The sequence below is a fragment of the Botrytis fragariae genome (genome assembly GCF_013461495.1).
Source record: "Botrytis fragariae strain BVB16 chromosome Unknown tig00000001, whole genome shotgun sequence".
NCBI lineage: Eukaryota > Fungi > Ascomycota > Leotiomycetes > Helotiales > Sclerotiniaceae > Botrytis > Botrytis fragariae.
Window position 1 is genome coordinate 1,460,524 of NW_023500987.1, and position 12,992 is coordinate 1,473,515.

General features: G+C 45.2%; 3 protein-coding genes across 3 annotated transcripts; 2 read left to right on the forward strand and 1 right to left on the reverse strand.

The window, feature by feature from the left end:
* Positions 1-842: 842 nt before the first annotated feature.
* On the forward strand, positions 843-4,510 carry Bfra_000446 (uncharacterized protein; the record flags this gene model as incomplete). Its single annotated transcript, XM_037330892.1, has 2 exons — positions 843-860; positions 1,025-4,510. 2 exons carry the CDS (start codon positions 843-845, stop codon positions 4,508-4,510), a joined length of 3,504 nt encoding a protein of 1,167 aa, XP_037197225.1.
* Positions 4,511-7,784: 3,274 nt separating this feature from the next.
* Positions 7,785-8,822, forward strand: Bfra_000447 (putative plasma membrane protein; the record flags this gene model as incomplete). Its single annotated transcript, XM_037330893.1, has 3 exons — positions 7,785-7,959; positions 8,033-8,597; positions 8,678-8,822. 3 exons carry the CDS (start codon positions 7,785-7,787, stop codon positions 8,820-8,822), a joined length of 885 nt encoding a protein of 294 aa, XP_037197226.1.
* Positions 8,823-9,626: 804 nt separating this feature from the next.
* On the reverse strand, positions 9,627-12,709 carry Bfra_000448 (putative k+ homeostasis protein kha1 protein; the record flags this gene model as incomplete). Its single annotated transcript, XM_037330894.1, has 5 exons — positions 9,627-11,114; positions 11,167-11,474; positions 11,528-11,888; positions 11,940-12,350; positions 12,548-12,709. 5 exons carry the CDS (start codon positions 12,707-12,709, stop codon positions 9,627-9,629), a joined length of 2,730 nt encoding a protein of 909 aa, XP_037197227.1.
* Positions 12,710-12,992: the final 283 nt, after the last annotated feature.

Sequence of the window (12,992 nt, forward strand, 5' to 3'; positions counted from 1 at the left end):
TTCATATTATACTCACGCATATTATACTCATATTATACTGCAATCCAATCCTATCGCATACCTCACACCTTTTTTTTCTCTTCCTTCTGTTTTGAAAGGCTCTATTCATCTCAACCTTCTTTGCCCATTCAACGCGGGGGGGGAGCATTTTATACATTCAATTCGCTTCCATTCACCCAGGCAGATTCATTATTTACCACCAAACTTCACTCTTTTCATGACTGATACTACCGGTACGACTCTACCTATCTACCTATCTACAGACTCACATACCTTCCTACCTACCTACCCTCTCTACCGTACAGAGGAATCGACTTGACGCTCAATATAAACCACGCATTTTCAGATCATCCACATTAACTTCATACCGCATTCTCCAAATTCAATTCCTCCCTTTTTTGCTATCATTCGAGAAAAAGCAAAGAGAATTGTGTACCACATTTCATATTACCATTTCACGCCTTCGATTTATACCCAAAAATTACTTTACAATTCATTACTTCAAAACATCGAAAAAGAAAGAACTTCTGTCTTTCTAAATTTCTAGTGTTTATTTACCCTATTTACGATATTGGTGTTTTGGAGCACTTCACCCCCCAACCCATTCCTTCTAAAGATACTCTCCACACCACCACCACCACCACCACCACCACACTCACTTACTCACTCACTACCTCCCGCACCATCTCTAATTTCAACCACATCCATTACCCAAAGAGATAAACTAAACTTCCTCTTGGTATGGAATACTTACGATACTCATGAGGTTCTTGACGATTACGATATTTCCTCCCTTACTTCTTTCTCCTTCTTGGTAGTGGTGTAAGCAATATAAGTGAAAGATGAAGACCATTCCCAGTGTAAGCTCTCCAATCTACATTCTTTAAAAATTCAATTGATATCTTGTTCCTCGTTCGACTTCACTCATTGGTCTCCCTGCACAAGTCTCAACATTATTTTTACAACATTCGTCTTCATTTACCTTCTATCTTTCAACACTAATAATTATTTCTCCTTTTTATAGCTTGTTGCTTCAAGTACCGTCGGTGTCGCAGCTGCTGGCCTGGCATTGGGAAGTCCAGACCAGTCGACTCCCCCTTCTCGCACACTTTCGAAAAGAAGGAAACCTGGAGATATCATTACAGATGTCGACAATTCTTTTAACCTAGGTACACCGTCTATCGTCTCACGACCCCCTACGAGTTCTACCATGGCCACTCCAGAAAGTCGCAATCCTTCTGCACCGAGTTCTTCATCTGCCCCTGGCTCCCAAACGTTAACAACATTCCTTCGACGTTCCTCGAATGCTAAACTCGATTCTCCCACTTCATCACAAAACGGCGCGGCGCGAAGATGGTCACTGCTTCGATCGGGTGAAGGACAAAACGATATTTCGGGGGAGGAAGTGGTTAGGGATTCTTCATCATCTCGCAGTTCCTGGATTCGGAAATTATCTATACCAGTATCGGGAAGTAGCAGCCCTAGATCAAGTATCGCACCAGAATCGCCTTCTCTCGCGCTCTCCCATGGCTCCGCGACACCCATATTGTCATCCCCTCGGGATAGTCCCACGCAATTACCTCCGAACAAACTGGTCAAGAGGCACTCGTCGCAGAGATATCGTAGGGAACCAGACTCGAGTGGATCAAGAGCGCAGGTACCGACCTTACGGAGACCAGCTACCAGTCATCAACGTTCGGCTACGCTGCAGCAACGATTCATCGATGATTCTCCAGGTACGAAAACGCAAGCGCGTCCCACTGCCCCAAGGCGGTCAACGGTATCCACACATGCTACACCCTTGAGGAAATCTAGTGAATCACCTCGCAGCTCCTGGCGTATGTATTTCAACTCCCGACCAACCAGGTTTTTCAAAGAAAGATCCGCCGGAAGATCAGGAGATGGGAATGTGCATAATTTTTTCTGGACCTCAAAGCGGGTGATGCCAGATCATACCGTTCGACCGACTTTGGTCAAACCATATTTAATCACTGTTTCGACTGAAGAAATGGAAGGGTATTACGACGAAGGAGGGCTTCTCTGTGACGGACCAATTGACCAAAATACGATGGAAGACATCCCTAGCTCGCCTATGGATGAAGATGATTCAGAAGATCAGAAGCCTTTAAGGCGGTCACTTTCTATGCACTTCAATTCACCGACCACATGGATACCTCGGACAGGAAGCTTAAGGAATAAAAAACGGAATTCAGATTCTACGCAGGGTGCCAGGCGTCATGTCTCTGCACCTCTACCACTGGATACAAGAAGAATATCGATTTCTGCAAGTGGGCCTGCCCCACATCACTCTCGACCATTCATGGATCAATTGGTATTCCAGAGAGAGCCTCGCTCTCCTACCGAAGACTTCTCCCCGGTGTCACCAACAGATCCCTTTGCCCATTTCAATTACGCTCCCCGAAGGAATACATCATCGCCATTACCGCCTCTCAACCGACTATCATCTTTCAACCTCGATTTAGCTCGATTGGGCTTGTCGTCCTCGTCGTCGTCGGCCCCTCTTCGAAGTCCCAGTTCACCTCTGCCAATGTCTAGTACTGCTGCGACTTCTTTCTCTTCTACAATTCCTGGATCAACAAATGGTTCATCGTCATATCATACTGCATTGAGTTCGAAACATGGCTTGTCGGAAGTGGGAGACAGAACTTCGACTTTGATTGGTTCAGATAACGAGATGAGAGGATTTGCATCTGGTGAAGATGAAGATTTGGATTTTCAAAGTGAAACCGTGTACGATTCACTGAGGTCAGGGGCCACAAGTAGTCTACGATCACAAAATACGCCCCTTGACTCGATGTTTGACGAGTCCCCTCCAAATATCACAAACGCCAACGGACATGCAAAGGCTAAGAGGCTTTCAATTCACGATCTAATGGCGAATGGCGCCTTTGGTGAAATTGAACATCGTATTATTGAGGAGGATGAAGGTCAATCAACCCCAATAAAGCTTCTCAACACTTCTTCCGAAGTCGCCAAATCGACTTATGCTATAGATGCAGAAGAAATTGTTCCATCTTCGCCTCCAAGCTTTTGTATTGCTTCAAAAGATTTCGCTACACTGAACTTGGATAACGATGAAGAAGACGAAGACTGGACTCGAGATGAAGAGAACGAAAATATGGAAGCGGGAAACCAACTGTCACCGCCAAATAGCTTGTCCTGTCGTCGGGTCAGTCCAATAAATAGAGGAGCCCTTGCAGATGTTACCCTGAGTGGTTCCACAAACGGTAATCATTATGCTGAACGACCCAAGAGTAATTTATTTGATTGGTCCGAACCATCGACATCGGAGAAAGATCTGCTTGGGAGTTCCGCTCGACCTAGGACAGCACATGTTAAGCAACTCGCCTTGAATGGACGAGGTGGGCGAACTGTCGGACGAAAAGGGCCCACCCCATTGCATATCCGAAGTCAAAGTGTTCCTTTAGTTCCCGATCTCATTAACCAGCGTGATCCCACAAAGCTGACACCAAAATTTGGCACTTGGGGTTTGGGCGCAAAAGGCGTAAGTGAGGACTGGGATAACGATTTCGAATTCGAGTCAAACGATGAAGCTGGACTTGATGATGGCAATCTCAAGATCGAGACTGGTGTAATGTTTGTCCCTCTCGCAATTCAAGCCAGCCAAGCAAACGTCGTTGGCCATGTTGGACAGATACGAGAAGTGTGCTTGCTGGTCGAAGATCTTAAGAGGTTGCGTCTTTTGGCTCGGGAAAAGGACTTGATACATGGACCTTCAGCACAATTATGGAAGGAAGCCGAAGGCATTATTGCTTTAGCTGTGCCAGATGAAGAAGATCCTACTCTATCGCCCCCTCAGTCTCCTACATCTATTTCTTTTGATCAGGACTTTGGTGATCAGTTTATCGATCGTGGCCATGATGCTGAAGACGTCGCTATTCCAGATGTTCCGATGGAGGTCTTGGATCGTTTTGGGAAACCCTCGGGGTATGTATATGATGGTAATAGTGTTCGACGACGTTCAGTATTCTCGCCTGAAGATGATATCTTTGGAGCTGGAGCTGTCATTCATAACCCTCCTACCAGAGATAGTCTACGTCCTCCCGCAGTTCCTGTCCGTTCTTCGAGTGCGAAAACTGCAGCTGAAGTTGCTCGTACAGTCATGGAAACCATGCATCAACACCGTTCTACTTCAGATCCTTGGTTGTCAGAAGTGGTTGAGCAATCTCCAAACAAAATGCCATTCGACACGACCAGTCTCCGCGACTTAGTCCATCGTGCTTCTGTTTTGAGTCGGAAATTGGCCGACATCATCCGTGAAACTGATGGTACTATTCAAAGTCCGGTTTGTACACCTCATCGCGAGTCAAGCCCGGCATTCACTCGCGTTTTCACTGACCCAATGTCATCACCTGCTTCAAAACGCCTTCCCCGAAGTCATAGCAGCAACTCTATGCTCAGTGGCTCAATGAATTCCTCACCAACAAGAAGCTTGGGCCAAAGAATGCACATGATGACTGTTGTATAACAAACTACCATTCTCATCACACAACATGAGCGTTTCAATTTGAGGATTTATTCTCGCCGACACGAATTCTTGTACATACACGAGTCGATTAATAATGGCCGTAATTTCATTTCTGCATAGCGACGGGTTCAAGCTGCCATAAAACGTTTTGTTATTGACTTTTTTCCTTGTTACTCACATGCATCTCCTGGATCTTTTTGCCAACCAGGGAATGCTTCTTCTAATGGCACAGGCCTTTCATACCATTGCATTCATCATTTAATCAGCATATGTCATTTTAGCACGAATGCATTGAAGATATCAATTCCGACGACGGACCGAAAAATCATAATGTGTTTTCTTTACTTTTACTTTTTACCGGATTCCCGAATGTATCGACGGATTCTTTCAAACGACATACACGACCAGTACAAAATCCAAATGGACCTCGAGAGATGGGAACAAATTTCCATCCCTTCTCGGGCTTTTTCTTGATACTCTTACCATTTCACATCAACCTCTAATTTCTGGCGGTAGACATCAGACCGACACAAAATAGTGCACGTTTGACGGCGTTAAGGATACAGATAAGAGATTCTGTGACCCTGTATGAACATATTATATCAGTGTACGAAATAATTTGGGGGATCAGACGAGATGATAAGAGTTGGGTGGCTCTTTCCGAAGCAGGCTTTGTTTGAGTCAATTCTTTTTTCTTGCTTCTTTACTTTATCTTTTTTTGTTGCGAGGAATTTGCATGGATTATTGCAAGGCCTCAATGGCTACGGTTCGCGATTGATTGTGAAAGGCGTCAACAGCGGGGGAGTTTGGGTTTTTGTCAAATTTTCTAGTGTGAGATTGGAAAGGAATTGGAGAGGATATGGATGGGCGTTGAAGATTGAATCGGGGTCAGAGTGTGGGTACTGGATAGCAAAGTAGGCATCAAGATGATGGCGAAGATGGATTGGACATAGGTATTTGGTAAATTCCATGATGTGTATATCTTCCATACATGTTGAGAGTACACGGAGAAAATTAAAGAGACCCCACGGGATACACAAAAGGGGAGAGCAACAAAACATGGAGCTGAGAGTGCAAAAGAAATAAGATAGGATGAAAGCCAAAATCAATATACCAAAGCTTTTCAAAGCCATTTACATGTTCAATTTTATTTATTGATTTATTGTGAGAACTTGTAGATGTGTGTGTGTGTGTATATATGCTCGTGCGTCTGTGCTGTCTGTATGTGTCACTTCCAAGTACCGACCAAAGATCTAGATGTGAAGCCTCCAGCACCAAAGATACAACAAATGATTAACAAAAATGCATGAAAAAAGCGAGAAGTAACTTTGGGGAATTGGGATTATTAGCCTACTAGGTTCCTAGGAGCTAGGTTACTACAGTAGCTCGTCGCAGATCAATGATACCGAGGCTGGGGAAAATCTTAAGTCCTATTGATGGTCTGGTTACCCCGCATATATGAAGGGCGCTAGAAGTCTGGAAGGCGAGGAAGACGAGGAAGGCGAGGAAGGCTAGAAGGATACCCCACTTGATAGATAGATAGATTGATGGACTTGTTCTATTCTCAAGTTTCCGAGGGTTGGGATGGGGGTTACTTTTTGGGGGATTGGGGATTGATTGGGATTGGGATTGGGATTGATATTGGGATGGAATGGGGTGAGGGCTAGAATAGGAGGATGTTAGGGTGTTGATGTATTGGCGTGTTAGTGTATTAGTGTGTTAGTAGATAAGTACATTAGTAGCTTAGTATATTTATCGAATCGAATCGCGGAACGGAACTTTGCTTCCTCTTGTCCGTGGAGGTGGTGGCTGAGAGGTGAAGTGGAGTTGGGAGTTTGGACAATTGGGTTGGCTTGATTTGACGGGGTTGATCGTTTGGTTTGAGGATGTTGGGGAGAGAGGAGAGGAGAGGAGAGAACGGAATGGTTCCATGCTGTGGGTTGAGGGGTGGTTGATGGATGGGTTTGGGTTTGGGGTTGGGTGGGTTGAGGGAGATGGGAATTGTGTGGGGTGGTGTTGGTAGTGTAAGAGGGATGTTGATGTTGATGCTGGTATTGATTTTGTGTATTTGTTTGTTTGCTTGTTATGGATATGTATATGATATGATATTATACTATACTATATTATCTGTATGTAGCTAGCAATCGAACGATTAGATAATATGATAAAGTACCACATACATTATCTTATCATTCCGTATCTGTCAACGAAACACCACTCACTGTACTGTACAAAAGGCAAAAACAAGAAAAATACTAAAACAAATTCCCAAATGCCGGGTTGAGTTGCCACTTCCACTTCCACTTACCCATACTCTTTTCTTGATTCCGCTCTTTTCGATACACTGGGCGTGACGGAAGCAAAGGTGAAAAGAGGGGTTGTGTCGTTAAGCGAGACGTGGTGAGGTAGGTGTGTTAAGGTTAAGGTTACTTCCTATCCTATCCTATCCTATCCTCTCATCGTATCATCGTATCATTCGTATCTCTGTCATTCATCGTATGCATACAAGGCATTAGGTAATAAATCCCCGGTACTTGTAATTTGTTCCGAGGTTCTGGGTCGAGATTCGAACCCCTCTCTCCTTTTGGGGGGATAGGTGGTCTGTTTTGGGATTGGTGATGCTGGGGAAGAAGAGGACTAAGCTGAAAGTGGATGATTGTCCGCTGTGTTGTTTACTAGTGTGCTGGGGTGTGGCGTAGGAGATGAGAATCTTGTAACGGGAATCGCGTGAGTTGTTGGGAAGGAGGGGGGATTTTGGGTTGAGGTGTGATGGGTCTAGGTATTGCTTATTTGCTAGGGTGAGAGTGGTGATGTGGAAGCTGGATCGTGGGATCGTATGGTCTTGCAGGGAAAGTTCCCCAGATCTGCACGCCATGCATGATGTTCGGACTCTGGAGAAGACCGTCCGGGGGAGGGGACGCTATTGCAGCTTTGCGATGTGCAATCTGGGGAATGCACACGGCAGCCTTTGGGATGGGGCTTGTATGGCACGGATCTGCGCGGGGAGAATCTAGGCATTGCTGTTGTAGACGATGCATGCGTGCTCAGTTGGGAAGTGTATATAACAACGCACACGCCGGGTCTTGAATTTGTGGGATTTTCATTTTCATTTCTTCTTCTTCTTGAGTAGGGAATCTTGCATTTTTCTTTTCTCTCCTAATACTATTGTGCTTCATCGCTTTCGGCGGTTGATAGTCAGTCGTCTCGGTATCATATTCCATCTCATCTCATACTCTTAGCTTTCACCTAAGAAAACATCACATTGTATTTAATCATGTCTTCACTCGATACCTCACACGATGATATCCATCACGACAAACCATACGTGCAACACGTCGCCGGTGGACCCGATCTCTCCCGTCAGATAACTCTTCAACTAAACACCGATCAATACGAACGACTATTCTTCCAGCCCTCGTCCGCCAAAGGTGATCTCGTCAAACGACTCGGTAAGTTTCCATCTCCCCTAACCTCCTCTTCCCCTTTCCAAAACCAACCAACCAACCCACTAATCCACCGCAGGAAACCCCACCCTCCTCGGGCTCCTCGGCTTCCTCGTCCCCTTCTCCTCCACCGTCTTCTCACTCCTCACCTTCCAAGGCTCCTCCACCTCCTCCCTCGTCTCCATCAGCGGAACCTTCTACATGTTCGGCGGCATCGCCATGATCATCGCCGGCATCTGCGAATTCGTCCTCGGCAACTCCTTCCCCTTTTCCGTCTTCATAATCTTCGGCGTGCACTGGGTCTACAACGGATATATCAACGATCCCCTGCACGGCGTGGCCGCCTCCTACGCTACAACCGTCAACGGCGTCGCGGTGCCCGGTGCTCTGAGTCAGGAATACAATGCCGGACAGGGCAATTACGCCGTCGTCATGGCACTCGTGTGTTTCGTCTTCCTCTGCGCCAGTCTGAGAACTAATGTCCCGTTTGTAATCGTATTCTTCACATTGATATTCGTCTTTGGCTTTTTCGCCGGCGGGTACTACCAATTGGGATACAATCCCTCGGAAGCAGGCTTGGAGAATGCAGCGCACATGTTTAAGATTGCGGGCGGATTTGGATTCGTGACTATAATAATGGGATGGTGAGTTTTCCTCACTTCATTTCTCTTCTTTCGAGATATCCTGGTTGCGTAATGAGCAAGATGCTAATTGAATCTCATAGGTATCTGGCCGTCATCACGTCGTGTGCTTCGACGGGCGTACCATGCCCATTACCGATCTTTGACTTGAGTTCCAAGGTTTTTTTCCGCAATAGGGAAGCTGCAAAGACAGAACATGCGGGTGCTGTCAGGACTGATATGGTTTAGGTGCGAGGACAAGATGCGGGCCCGTTTGAAGTAAGAAAATATATTGAGCAGGTGTGGCCAGCATTGAATTGTATATGACCAATACACAAGGGCTATGCGTTAATGGAAGGACCAATGAAGGTTGGACGTATGTATATATTGATAGTCCTCTTTTGTATTCAAAATTGATCCAGCTTGATTAATAAATAAACATATTGATAATCTATTTCAATCAGAATATTGTGACAAGAGCTCTTGATATGTTGTGAATCTCTACGAGTACGCAAGTCACCTTCACATCCTCACCCATTACTTATCCAATTGTTTTTTATCATAAGGTGTTATATCTCTTTTGATAATACTCATGCCACGGAAATCAGGAAAAGTTGTCTCGGTACAATAATCTGTGGTAGAGTTCACATAAAACAAGTCAGTAAGGAGGTCAAGCAACGATCTTGCTATCAGATGGGTCAGTTTTCGTTCCAAAAATTGTATCCAGAGATCCAAGGCAATGCTAAGCTAAACCAGATATGAAGTATGCATTGATCCAATTTTGGATCATTCAAAAAACCGCCAAAACGACTTCCTAGTTCGTCAATGTAATAAACCACCACATGTATATCCAGTATGGAAGAAATGAAAAGCAACCACGTATATCCTGTCATATCATATCATAAGGTATCGTATCCCCAAAAACACCAAATTCCATCCTATGCTCAAGTCCCATATGCACCTAAAGCACCCCTGTATATCTGAACCGACCGAAGCAGCATGAGTTGCGCCTTGAATGTTATCCAAAGTATATGGTTCTCTTGATTGAATTCTTCAACTTTCCAGACCTCGCCCTCCAGCTTGAATGACCAAAACACTTCCTCTAACTCCACTGCTAATCAGTGCCTCCGCCGCCACTCCTACGGTCTTCCTCATTTCCTTTCCGCTCTCTCCACTGGCGCTTTCCTCATTGATTAGTGCCATAGCAAGTGAACTTTTACCTCTACCTGTAACGATCAAGTCTCCTGCATTTCGAGGACTTTGACCCATTTCCACCTTTGCGTGATGTAAACATTCGGTTAATGGGGTTGTAGTCTTAACGTCGACAAAAACCACTCTATTCGTCAATGCTTGAGGTAAGGAGTCTCGTAATGTGTGTAGAAGAGCGGTGTCGGACGCAGCTGCATTGTAAAGATCCTCAGTATCGACACGTTCCGTGATACGTAACGCCGAACCAGAACTGCCACCATGTTGAGAACCGTTAGCAGTGGCTGGACGAGAGCTATGCTTTACTTCATACGTCTTGGGACTATGAATAAGGGTGATAAAATGAATGATAGTTGCTGTGATGTTACTGTTTTGTGCAAGTTGAAGAACAAAACGAAGAGCGACGCGATCATCAGCGCCACCGAAAAATGGAAAATAAACATGGTGACTGCGATCTGCGATAGGAGCAACTCTCTCTGCACGTTGACTACTGCGAAGACTGAGTCGACTGGCACTTGATGAGAGATTGCGAGGCTCTCTCAGGGTTGGTCCACCAAAGCCACGATTGATAAAAATGGCAATGTTGCAATTAGCGATCTCAAGCGTCTTCTGGATGAAAATATCCTGGAGGCCGCTAGAAAATGAATCATGATGGACTTCGTTGACTGGTAAAATACTAGGCTCGGTCCAAGGAATGAGAACTAGGTCGGAAAAGTTGTCTGCTGCCTGTGTGGTCAAAGCCTCGGCATAATCCGACTCAGGAACGACGGAAACCCCACCTGAGACAGCAACGTTATTCAATTGAGCAAAGGTGCGGAAAGCATTGACGACTGGATCACGGTGTGTATATTCATCCACTTCGGCCATGACTGAAGATGTACGGTCAGTGAGTTCTAACAGGCGAACACCATGAACCTCAAGTGGCTGTTTCTTAGGAATCAATGATGAAGGAGTACCATCCTCATCTACTGTTTCCAATTCGGCTTTCGACCTGTGGACTTTGGTAACCGTACTCGTGTTATCACCACCCAATAGTGCAATGAAAGTGAACAAGCTAGGAAGACTATCAAGTCTGAGGTAGACAAGAAGTCGTCGAACTTGAGTGGATTCCAGCTTTTCCAAGGAGCGGTCTGGGGTATACTCATCACCCTCAGGATGAAGTCTGTTACCTTCCCAATCAATTTCTCCTTTCTTCCAGGCCTCGAGTTTCTTCTGGTACCAAGGAGGGTATAGTGCGGTTGTTAACGGCGTTGTGGCAACGGTTGTGACAAGTGCCATCACAACAAATATGGTGAAAGTTCTTGTCGACAAAATTTTAGCTTGCAAACCAATATTCTGTTGGTGTCAGTATAGCCAATGTGTTAGATTTCACACATGATCAACTTACAAGGACAATCAATTCAACAAGACCTTTACAACTCATCAAAACTCCAATACTGAGACTTTCACGCCAGACAAGCCTACAAGCCTTGGCCGCAAGCGTGCCTCCAATGATTTTGCCTGAGAATGCAACAACGATAATCGCAATAACATAACCCCATGTAATTCCATCGTTCAGTAGACCAAGATTGGTACTCAATCCAGACAAGGCGAAATAAAGTGGAAGAAGTAGCACTGCGACTAGATCCTCGATCTTTTCTGTGAGATGAATAGCAAAACCACCTTCATGGGGGCATATGAGTCCAGCGAGGAAAGCTATGATTAAAGTTAGCGAAGCTTATATCAGACATAATTGAGGATGACATTACCTCCAAAGATAGCGTGAACTCCAATGATGGCAGTAAACCAAGACGATGCCAGTACGATTAGTATTGTGAGAGCAACCATTCCCTGAGAGGGGCCATTTTCAAGACTTCCGTTGCGGCGAAGAATATACCTAAACACAGGACGAACAGCGTACACTAAGAAAAGACACCAGCCAACACAAACGAGCAACACCCATAAGGCTGCGAGCCCCGATCCGTTATTGACCAATGCAACGCAAAGGGCTAAAAGAATCCATCCTGTCACATCATTACCAACTCCAGCAGCAAGAACTGTGACTCCGACGGGTGTAGCGAGGAGATTTAACTCGGTAAGGATTCTACAGAGGACAGGGAAAGCTGTGATCTATAGCGGATGTCAGTAATCAATTCAGTTAGATGGAGATTGATCCCATACCGCAAGAGCTGTGCCGACGAATAGCATATAGACCGGGAATGAGATAGGCACAGTTCCCGGATCGTGTCGAAACTCGTTATACAGACCGTAAGCGACGGCGCAACCCAAGCCAAAAGGCAATATCATTCCGGCCAATCCAACACTCAGGGCTACTCTCCAGTTACCAAGAAACAGTCGCATATTGACTTCTAGACCAACAAGGAAAAGAAAGAGTATCAATCCGAGATTTGCGGCCATGTTTAATACCGGCATCGAGGCAACGGGGAATATAGTTTCTTGAAACCCAGGGATGCGCATCATGACTGAAGGACCCAAAATGATTCCACCTATTACTTCTGCAATGACTCGAGGCTGTCGCAGTTTGGACAAAGGGTAATGAAGAAGGCGACAGAATATGATGATGATGCCCGCCTATAATTAAAAGCAAATTAGCTAGGTCCATTTATGATGCGCAAAAGCCCGTTTTGTTGATCGAGTAGAATTATTGTGTGAATTTGACATTCTGTAGGTCTTTCTGCAATGACGGCATGAAGCTCTTCTTGAACGGCCATACGTTCCACCATTGATGCTGGCAGGAGAATGCGCAAATCAGTAAGAAAGAAGCATACCTGAATGATGAACAAAACAATAGGATTTGAAGCATTGTAGACAGTAGGATTCCCTCCTTCTAAAATTCCACCCTGCGGGGCGGCGCGATTTGTAGAAGTGGCGCTGGCAGCACTACTGGCTGCTGTGACGGTAGTCGCAATCGTCGAACTGAGAGTCGCCATGATGGCAGTTTGAAGAGGATATGGTCGTTATCAAGGAGTATTGTTGATGAACGAGATCAACCCTCGAAAGGCAGAGGAATCAGAAGGAAGATGATTGATGGAGTCGTCAATTATTAGTATGAATGCTTAGACGTCAAGGTAGGCTAAGTTTTAGTTATTGAGCTACCGAAGTATATTAGTAGATGGATACATCTTATTAGCTACATTTAACAAAGAGATGAGGGGACATACCTTTTTAACATCTGAGAATTCAAGGGTCTAGCTAGGATAATCTTAAGTTTGA